The 12,085-nt window shown below is 40.7% G+C and overlaps 1 protein-coding gene across 1 annotated transcript in view; it reads right to left on the reverse strand.

The window, feature by feature from the left end:
• LOC106590556 (uncharacterized) overlaps nucleotides 1–8,713 on the reverse strand; it is a 26,343-nt gene extending 17,630 nt beyond the window's left edge. Inside the window, exon 1 of the mRNA XM_082970793.1 lies at nucleotides 8,379–8,713. Coding sequence (XP_082826919.1) covers nucleotides 8,379–8,453 — 75 coding nt within the window. The 5' untranslated portion in view covers nucleotides 8,454–8,713. The remainder of the gene's footprint in view (nucleotides 1–8,378) is intronic.
• Between the last annotated feature and the right edge of the window lie 3,372 nt (nucleotides 8,714–12,085).

The following is a 12,085-nucleotide window of genomic DNA, read 5'->3' on the forward strand; positions in this document are numbered from 1 at the left end:
AAAACGAATTTAAAGCTTTTCACCTTGGAGTTTTTCTTGTGACCCACCAAGTAAACAAAACAAAGTCTCTAGCCAATTTATTTAACCTTTATTTAACTAGGCAAGTCAACTTAAGCTGCATCCCAGAACGAATCAGCTGACTGTCTGAAACCAACCTTTTGAAACCCCCCAATGATAAACTGTTTCGTCTGTGCATCTGCAGTGTCCCAAAGACATGATTACACAAATCCCAACAAGTGTTTAATTACTTCCACAGAGTGTCTGACATGAGTCACTGTTTTTCTTTTAACGATGAACGCCAATCATAGTTGTGACCACAGTCATAATGATCAACATGTGTTAGAAGAAAGGAGATGACGAGAAGGACACAGTTCCCATACATCCACAGAGAAGACAATCTTATAGTGGGATAAAAACAAAGAAAGGAGGTGGGCGAAGAATGGAGACGTGGTTCTGGGCGAAAGGGGACAGGAAACCAAAAGAATGCTGGGAATCGTATTTCTGTTTTAGCTGCCTCCGAACATCAGGCAATAATTATGAGACATTGTTGCAATATGTTTTCATTCCCTAAATATATAAGAGCATGGCCAGATCCACCCTAAATGATTACAGGCTATACAGAGAGAGACGGGCCAGGATGTAATATAGACGAAACAACCTTCCTAACTTTATCTGAGAGTGCAACTACAGTCAGTTCAGTTACATACAGACAGCGGTTCCCAAACTGTCTGGATGCCAAACTGTTTTTGTGTGTGCTTTGACCGATCAAAAAGCCTTTGAGTTTTTCTTCTGTTGTGACCCACCAAGAGAGAGAGAGAGAGAGAGAGAGGAAGAGAAAGAGAGAGTGAGAAAGCGAGAGAGAGAGAGAAAGAAAGAAAAAAAGAAAGAAAGAAAGAAAGAGAGAGAAAGAGAGAGAAAGAGAGAGAGGGGAGAGAGATCTGTGATCCCTGATTCATATAATCTCCTATCATGTGAGATACATTCCAGTCTTTCTCAGCGTGCTGGCTGATTTGCATAACTGCCACGCCAAGCTCTGACTCCTGGCCAACCTCCCTCACAGCTAAACCTGACTCCTGGCCAACCTCCCTCACAGCTAAACCTGACTTCTGGCCAACCTCCCTCACAGGCAAACCTGACTCCTGGCCAACCTCCCTCACAGCAAACCTGACTCCAGGCCAACCTCCCTCACAGGCAAACCTGACTCCTGGCCAACATCCTTCACAGACAAACCTGACTCCTGGCCAATCTCCCTCACAGCTAAACCTGACTCCTGGCCAACGTCCCTCACAGCTAAACCTGAATCCTGGCCAAACTCCCTCACAGACAAACCTGACTCCTGGCCAACCTTCTTCACAGACAAACCTGACTCCTGGCCAACCTCCCTCACATTAAATGAACTGACCACTTCCAGATTTCTAAGAAATATGACCTATATTTAATTACAATAAGACTGAAATAGTTTTCCTTCCAAATAATTATAAATAACTATGTTAAAAATCCACTTTTCTGTTTTGGAATGGTGTGGGTGTACACCGTTCAGTAAACATATTCATGCAAGTAGACCACCAATTGGCCAGCTCATCCTCTCTTTGAGATACAAGTTGGAGGTTGGCTTTTCTAAAGTGTTTTTTCTACAATTAATAATGCTTTGGCCACAAATACGAGTATAGGATGAATCAACAACATTATTTAGGTATGAGTTAACAGAATATGAACTTTTAAAAGTGAGATTTTCACTCGTTACTTTAAGGATTTTACACCTGGATCTTTGTAGTCTCGAGATTTTAATCTACAAATAAGTAAAATAAAATAAACACTTAAATGAGTGATACAAAGTATATTGAAAGCAGGTGCTTCCAGACAGGTGTGGTTCCTGAGTTAATTAACCAATTAAAATGTCCCGTCGTGCTTAGGGTCATGTATAAAAGTGCCCAGTTGCCAATTATTTTGGCTACCATGGCTAGAAGAACAGTACTCAGAGACTCTGAAAACGGGGTCTCAAATGCGCATAGGGGGTTTAAAGGGTGTATTCTGTGTGTGTGTGTGTGTCAGTCACAACCTAATTGAACACTTATTAGAGATTCTGGAGCGGTGCTTGAGAGCGTTTTCCACCACCAAAAAAACACAAAATTATGGAATTTCTCGTAGAAAAATGGTGTCGCAACCCTTGGATAGAGTTCCAGACACTTGTAGAATCTACTGTATCAGTCAAAAGTTTGGACACACCAACTCATTCAAGGATTTTTCTTTATTTTTACTATTTTCTACATTGTAGAATAATAGTGAAGAAATCAAAACTATGAAATAACACATATGGAATAATGTAGTAACCAAAAAAGTGTTAAACAAATCAAAATATATTTTATATTTGTGATTCTTCAAAGTAGCCACCCTTTGCCTTGATGACATTTTTGCACACTCTTGGCATTCTCTCAACCAGCTTCACCTGGAATGCTTTTCCAACAGTCTTGAAAGAGTTCCCACATATGCTGAGCACTTGTTGGCTGCTTTTCCTTCACCCTGCGGGCCAACTCATCCCAAACCATCTCAATTGGGTTGAGGTCAGGTGATTGTGGAGGCCCGGTCATCTGATGCAGCACTCCATCACTCTCCTTCTTGGTCAAATAGCCCCTACACAGCCTGGAGGTTGTTGGGTCATTATCGTGTTGAAAAACAAATTATAGTCCCACTAAGTGCTAAACAGATGGGATGGCATATCGCTGCAGAATGCTGTGGTAGCCATGCTGGTTAAGTGTGCCTTGAATTTTAAATAAATCACAACACAACTGATTGTCTCAAACCCAGTAAGAAGGAAAGAAATTCAACAAATTAACTTTTAACAAGGCACACCTGTTAATTGAAATGCATTCTATCTGACTACCTCAAGCTGTCATCAAGGCAAATAATGGCTACTTTGAAGAATCTCACTTATCAAATATATTTTGATTTGTTTAACACTTTTTTGGTTACTAAATTATTCCATATGTGTTATTTCATAGTTTTGATGTCTTCACTATTATTCTACAATGTAGAAAATAGTAAAAATAAAGAAAAGCCCTGGAATGAGTAGGTGTTTCCAAACTTTTGACTGGTACTGTATGCCAAGGCGCACTTAAACTGTTCTGGCGGCTCGTGGTTACCCAACACCCTATTTTAAGACAGCTTTAGTTGCTGCTTTCTATATGTTGGCAGTTACCTCTAAGGTACTCAGCGAAGTTACTGCATGATAATCTCATGTCTTTTCATGCTAATAAGCAAGTGACATAAATGATGACTTTAAAACATTTTACTGATGGTTAACAAACCATGGAACAGCTATTTAGAACAGCTATCTCTGTCTAAATAATGTCTGTTAATCTCTTGATGTGGACAGTAAACAGAACATTCTGCTGCTCCATTGCAAAGTGCAAGGCTGCCAATATATTTGACCGCAATTGTAGTTCCTGTATTTCTCAATGCTATATCTGACATGCAGCCTATTGCTCAGAAAGTTGCAACATAAACCTGCATGAGGGGGTGGGGAAACAGGGAAGAGAAAAACTCCTTCATCTTCCAGGCAAACCCACATGATTCTAACTTACAGTTACAAGACAGAAGCCGCACGCACGCGCGCACGCGCACACACACACACACACACACACACACACACACACACACACACACACACACACACACACACACACACACACACACACACACACACACACACACACACACACACACACACACACACACACACACACACACACACACACACACACACAGTGACTTAGGGGCTGTGTGAGGGGCCTCCAGCCAAGCCAAGCCTGCAGTCACATCTCTAGTGCCAACCAAATAGACCTCAACCTCATACATACTTCCACCAGGACACAGTGAACCTAAAGAACTAAACAATAACATACCAAGAATGGACATAAAATCTTCATCTTCTGACCAAAATACTGCCTATTTCCTGAATTTGATGCAGCTTTCTGTATGCAAAATAAACGTTTAATCTATCTGAACAGTGCCAAAACTGAGCATGTCTTTATAAGGAACGTCATACCCTCATCATACTTTATCCCCTATTTCCACACCAATAACAGGCTATAACCTACTGTACACCCAAATAACCACACCAATAACAGGCTATAACCTACTGTACACCCAAATAACCACACCAATAACAGGCTATAACCTACTGTACACCCAAATAACCACACCAATAACAGGCTATAACCTACTGTACACCCAAATAACCACACCAATAACAGTCTATAACCTACTGTACACCCAAATAACCACACCAATAACAGGCTATAACCTACTGTACACCCAAATAACCACACCAATAACAGGCTATAACCTACTGTACACCCAAATAACCACACCAATAACAGGCTATAACCTACTGTACACCCAAATAACCACACCAATAACAGGCTATAACCTACTGTACACCCAAATAACCACACCAATAACAGTCTATAACCTACTGTACACCCAAATAACCACACCAATAACAGGCTATAACCTACTGTACACCCAAATAACCACACCAATAACAGGCTATAACCTACTGTACACCCAAATAACCACACCAATAACAGTCTATAACCTACTGTACACCCAAATAACCACACCAATAACAGGCTATAACCTACTGTACACCCAAATAACCACACCAATAACAGGCTATAACCTACTGTACACCCAAATAACCACACCAATAACAGTCTATAACCTACTGTACACCCAAATAACCACACCAATAACAGTCTATAACCTACTGTACAGCCAAATAACCACACCAATAACAGGCTATAACCTACTGTACACCCAAATAACCACACCAATAACAGTCTATAACCTACTGTACACCCAAATAACCACACCAATAACAGGCTATAACCTACTGTACACCCAAATAACCACACCAATAACAGTCTATAACCTACTGTACACCCAAATAACCACACCAATAACAGGCTATAACCTACTGTACACCCAAATAACCACACCAATAACAGGCTATAACCTACTGTACACCCAAATAACCACACCAATAACAGTCTATAACCTACTGTACACCCAAATAACCACACCAATAACAGGCTATAACCTACTGTACACCCAAATAACCACACCAATAACAGTCTATAACCTACTGTACACCCAAATAACCACACCAATAACAGTCTATAACCTACTGTACACCCAAATAACCACACCAATAACAGTCTATAACCTACTGTACAGCCAAATAACCACACCAATAACAGGCTATAACCTACTGTACACCCAAATAACCACACCAATAACAGTCTATAACCTACTGTACACCCAAATAACCACACCAATAACAGTCTATAACCTACTGTACACCCAAATAACCACACCAATAACAGGCTATAACCTACTGTACACCCAAATAACCACACCAATAACAGGCTATAACCTACTGTACACCCAAATAACCACACCAATAACAGGCTATAACCTACTGTACACCCAAATAACCACACCAATAACAGGCTATAACCTACTGTACACCCAAATAACCACACCAATTACAGGATATCACCTACTGTACACCCAAATAACCACACCAATAACAGTCTATCACCTACTGTACACCCAAATAACCACACCAATAACAGTCTATAACCTACTGTACACCCAAATAACCACACCAATAACAGGCTATAACCTACTGTACACCCAAATAACCACACCAATAACAGGCTATAACCTACTGTACACCCAAATAACCACACCAATAACAGGCTATAACCTACTGTACACCCAAATAACCACACCAATAACAGGCTATAACCTACTGTACACCCAAATAACCACACCAATAACAGTCTATAACCTACTGTACACCCAAATAACCACACCAATAACAGGCTATAACCTGATGTACACCCAAATAACCACACCAATAACAGGCTATAACCTACTGTACACCCAAATAACCACACCAATAACAGGCTATAACCTACTGTACACCCAAATAACCACACCAATAACAGGCTATAACCTACTGTACACCCAAATAACCACACCAATAACAGTCTATAACCTACTGTACACCCAAATAACCACACCAATAACAGTCTATAACCTACTGTACACCCAAATAACCACACCAATAACAGTCTATAACCTACTGTACACCCAAATAACCACACCAATTACAGGATATCACCTACTGTACACCCAAATAACCACACCAATAACAGGCTATAACCTACTGTACACCCAAATAACCACACCAATAACAGGCTATAACCTACTGTACACCCAAATAACCACACCAATTACAGGATATCACCTACTGTACACCCAAATAACCACACCAATAACAGGCTATAACCTACTGTACACCCAAATAACCACACCAATAACAGGCTATAACCTACTGTACACCCAAATAACCACACCAATAACAGGCTATAACCTACTGTACACCCAAATAACCACACCAATTACAGGATATCACCTACTGTACACCCAAATAACCACACCAATAACAGGCTATAACCTACTGTACACCCAAATAACCACACCAATAACAGGCTATAACCTACTGTACACCCAAATAACCACACCAATAACAGGCTATCACCTACTGTACACCCAAATAACCACACCAATAACAGTCTATAACCTACTGTACACCCAAATAACCACACTAATAACAGGCTATAACCTACTGTACACCCAAATAACCACACCAATAACAGGCTATAACCTACTGTACACCCAAATAACCACACCAATAACAGTCTATAACCTACTGTACACCCAAATAACCACACCAATCTTCGTCATTCCCACAACCATAACCCATCGCGATGCATTGGAATGGAAACGGGAACGTCCGGTAAAAACAAGGCCAGCAAGAATGCATCCAGTTTTACACGGCTTCTGAGGTTTACCGGGACCGGGAGAGGGGCGGGAGCGTGTGGACACGACGCCAACATAACGGTTTCCAGTCATTGCTGGAACATAAACATATCTTCCAATGTATATTTTTCTCTCAACTACACCAGAACAATAACAATGGCTAGATGGAAACTGTACAACAAAAAAACACCCACAAATGTAGTTGTTTCAACTAATTACTAATAAGTAACTAGTTCCACAGCCTTTTTGTTTGTTTACTAAACTTTTCGGTCCAAGTGTTACCTGAATCCCCAAAAAATTGTTGCCCAAAATTAGCTCCAACTTGAGAATACTTTGGCAAAAATTCAGTCAATTTAAAATTATGTTTTTGCTCAAGTTGTCTCACATGTTCGTTCAACTATGAATTATTGTTTGGGTATTTGAACTAAAGAAGGCTGTGCAAGTAGTTACACACACAGTGCTTTTGACATCCAATGTTTTACATTTAGACACACCTTGACATACGTGATTACATTGTGCATGTTCATTTATACAGTAATTATTATTCAAACATGTCCTCATCTGGGATTTGAACTCACAACCTCGGTCCAACACAATCCGAGCTTCCTGCTACGCCACCATGGCTGTGTCAATTATCATTTCATCTACTATTATCATTTCATCTACTATTATCATTTCATCTACTATTATCATTTCATCTGACTATTCTCTCACCACTGATTTGATTGACTTATTTCAACAATTTGAGGTTTTTCTGTATAGTTGTCTAATGTTGCTGGGGCATGTTATTATGTTTTAATGTTACTCCTGAATCACTATGCTAAATATCGTAGTTTTTCTTCAGTGTGTTTTTAACAGAGCTAAGATTTACTTTGAAGTGTAAATTGTAGCAATACAGGTTCGATCAGAAATTGACACAGACATGGCTGCAATACAGGAAGATTGGAATGCTGTGAACAAAGAGGTTGTGAGTTCAAATCCCAGATGAGGACATGTTGAATAATAATTGTATAAATTACCATGCACAATGTAATCATGTATGTCCAATGTGTAAGTTGAAAACATTGTATGTTAAAAGCACTGTGTGTAACTTCTGTTTTAGTTAAGATGCCAAAATAATAATTTCTAGTTGAATGAACATATGAGTCAATTCAAGCAAAGACACATCATTTTAAATATACAGAATTTTTGCCTACATCTTCTCATATAGGAGCTAAGATTGGGCCAACTAAAAATGTTAAATTCAGGTAACACTTTCACCAAAGAGTTGAGTAAACAAAAAAAGCATTATTACTTAAATAATAATATTTAGTTAAAACAACAACAAAATATCACAGTGTAGGCTAGATCTAGAGGACAGAAAACATTTGATACATCAACTAAAACAGTTGTCTTGCAATGGCTAGTGTCAATATCCAGAATACACAATCAAACTATTCTAATCTATATGCAGCACTTATTCGATGTATGCATGTTTGACTTACCTGTGTGCACAGAGTGAGAACCAGATGGATGATCCAGCCTTGAAATATCCAACAGGTGGAGAAGTGAACTCTCATCTCTCCTGATTATTCACACACCAGAAAAGAGAAGAAATCCAGTTGTCTTGTACAGATTTAGGATGATCGATATTGTCGACATTCAAAGGAATCAGTGTGGTTTGTCTGTAAGGCTGGGGATCTTTGGGGGTACTGCAAGGAGCCTCCAGACCCATATATCATTCTCGCTCCGCATGCCCGGTAATGCACGCTCTGCTCTCCTCTCTCCTCACCAACGCACTCTGGAGTGAGCTGCCTCTTGTCTGAGCAAGCTTCTGAAAACAGAGTAAGCTTACTAGGGGGGAGAGATAGTCTAAACTCCTCCTATGCCCTTGTAACCCCCCTGTGTGTGTTTTGATTGCCTCATACATGTGTGAGATGCTTTGCGTCTCACAGTTAAAGTAATGTGCTTTCACATTTAAATGAACCCATATAAACTATCTAAATCCACATAACTTCATACGTCTAGGCTGTCTCTTCTTCTCCACTGTCTTAAATTAACATGACATTCTGTGGTGAGTGCTGTAATGTATTCATTGCAATGAAAACAATGCACAAACCAGATTTAGGGGTGATATTCTAAGGTTTGAACCACTGACCCTACATTCATAGGGTAAACACAATACCTATTGTGCCATAAAGGTTCAGACCCCTTGGCTGGTGGGTATGTGATATGTGTTTGGGGACCCTTTGTACCAGCCTAATTTATCCTCTCTCTCTCTCTCTCTCTCTCCCTCCCACCTCTCCTCCCTCTGCTCTCCTGTCTGTACTCCACTCTCAGCTCTACCCCTCCTGCATCCATTCTAAGCCTCCAGCTATAATTTAATATTTGCATAACCGTCACTTTAGATTAGAAGAATGGCTTTCTTCACATTTACTCACCCCTCCTACCGCTCTCTCTCGTTCACTCTCTCTCTTTCTCTGTTGTTCACTCTCTCTCTCTCTCTCTCTCTCTCTCTCTCTCATACAAGGGACCAGCATAACCTCAAATGCAAATTCTTGTATTTTTATTTTTTTCTAGGTGTGAGAGGGGGGGATATTTCCTGGAAGCATTCTCTGGAACTTGAGAAAAGGAAATCTTCTAATTCCATGCTCCAGGAACACAGAGCAGACAGGTGAACTTCTAATTACTGTAGGTCATTCCAGGATTCCGTGAAACTTTGCTTCGGATAACGATGATCCAAAGAAGCAGGGATGTGTTGTATGAGTGAAGTCATATCTGATATATATAAAGATATACTCTCCGTTTGTATACACTGTATATGATTTGCTGCTATTGTTCCTGTTATACAGTTATACGCCTACACTTCAATGTAAGTTATTTTCTATGTCAATAAAATTTACTATTATTATAATAAAATTCACCTTTATTTAACCAGGTAGGCCAGTTGAGAACAAGTTAAGATAAAGCAAAGCAGTGCGACACAAACAACACAGAGTTACACATGGGATAAACAAACGTACAGTCAATAACACAATAGAAAAGTCTATATACAGTGTGTGCAAATGTAGTAAGATTAGGGAGGTAAGACAATAAATAGGCCAGAGTAAAATAGTTAAAATTTAGCAATTAAACACTGGAGTGATAGATGTGCAGAAGATGAGTGTGCAAGTAGAGATACTGGGGTGCAAAGGAGCAAAAAATAAAAAATAACAATATGGGGATGAGGTAGTTTGGTGGGCTATTTACAGATGGGCTATGTACAGGTGCAATGATCGGTAAGCTGCTCTGACAGCTGATGCTTAAAGTTAGTGAGGGAGATATAAGACTCCAGCTTCAGTGATTTTTGCAATTCGTTCCAGTCATTGGCAGCAGAGAACTGGAAGGAAAGGCAGCCAAAGGAGGTGTTGGCTTTGGGGATGACCAGTGAAATATACCTGCTGGAGCGCATGCTACGGGTGGGTGCTGCTGTGGTGACCAGTGATCTGAGATAAGTCTTTGCTAGGTAAAGCCCTGCCTTATAGATGACCTGGAGCCAGTGGGTTTGGCGACGATGGCACTGTGATAGACTGCATTCAATTTGCTGAGTAGTGTTGGATGCTATTTTGTAAATGACATCGCCGAAGTCAAGGATCGGTAGGACAGGCAGTTTTACGAGGGTATGTTTGGCAGCAATTCGTTCCAGTCGTTGGCAGCAGAGAACTGGAAGGAAAAGCGGCAAAAGAGGAGTTGGCCTCTTTCATTGATGAGACCTTTACAACGACACTAAATGGAGAAATATATTTTTTCCAGTTAGAGTCACTTGGAAGTGCTTCACTCTGTTCTGTCTTTTGCCCCCTCTCTCTCTCTCCATCTCTCTGGCCCTTCCCGTAAGCCATCGCTTAGTAGGCGGGGCCTATCTACAGTTAGCAGAGTGGCAATTAGGAGCTGGAACTGACTAGAGTAGCAATTAAATGTTTCAAGTTAAACTCTGAACATATCGCTAACACACAACATGCACAGTTCAAGGCTTCAGTTAGCCTCTAATACCAAACACAGCTAACGCCACAGAGCCATCTGCCTGTCTGTCTGCCTGTGTTTATGTCTGTCTGTCTGGCTAAACATTGCCCAAAAGGCCAAAGCAAAGTGATTTATTGGGCATGTTCGGCAAATAAAGCTCCACCCACCCTAACTTCTGCAACAGGCAACCCACTTACAAAGTGAGAGTAAAACCTGGACAACCAGGAAAGGTTCCATTAATACATGCTCGTGGTCTGCCACACCCGGAATGTGACTGTGTATTTTCGGCCATAGAAGTGACCACAGTGCTGGACTCGGCTCAAAGGGTTCCTTATCCTGTTTGCAGGTGTCACTGGCAAACGCGTGCACAACACCCACCCACACACAACCCCTAAAGGGCAGAGAGCAGTAGAAACAGTAGAAGGGAATCATATGGTTGCGACTTGAAGACCAATTCAAATAAAATCAAATGTTATTAGTCACATGCGCCGAATACAACAGGTATAAACCCTACAGTGAAATGCTTACTTACGAGCCCCTAACCAACAACGCAGCTAAAACAAAAAATACAGGTAAGAAATAAAAGTAAAAAGTAATTGAAGAGCAGCAGTAAAATAACAATAGCGAGACTATATACAGGGGGGCACCGTTTAGTTGAGGTAATATGTACATGTAGGTAGAGTTATTAAAGTGACTATGCATAGATAACAGAGAGTAGCAGTGGTGTAAAAGGAAGGGGGGGGGGGGGGGGGGCAATGCAAATAGTCTGGGTAGCCATTTAATTAGCTGTTCAGGAGTCTTATGGCTTGTGGGTAGAAGCTGTTTAAAAGCTTCTTGTCTCTGCTGTGTGCTTTGGAAACAGACATGATCTTCTGACTCGCCACACAAACACGTTGTAGTCAGTGAAATTAAAACACAGGACCCAAGTCATCATTCACCAAAGTTAGGCTTAAAGCCTCCTCTGACACACTGCAAACACAGCTAAGCTCTCATGCAATCAGCCATACTCTCACTCGCGCCCACACAGACACAAACAAATACCAGCATGCTCCCACTATGTTCCATTCCTACCCACACGGTACACTGCTCTCAACTACATCAATTATTTGTCCACCTGGTGATGTTATCAGCAACAAGTTAAATATTAGAGGGAATATGCTAATACTGTTCTGTATGAGGGGTGGGGTTACGGTGATACATTGACAGGAGAGCA

This window comes from Salmo salar, chromosome 29 (assembly GCF_965601325.2).
Source record: "Salmo salar chromosome 29, fSalSal1, whole genome shotgun sequence".
Lineage (NCBI taxonomy): Eukaryota > Metazoa > Chordata > Actinopteri > Salmoniformes > Salmonidae > Salmo > Salmo salar.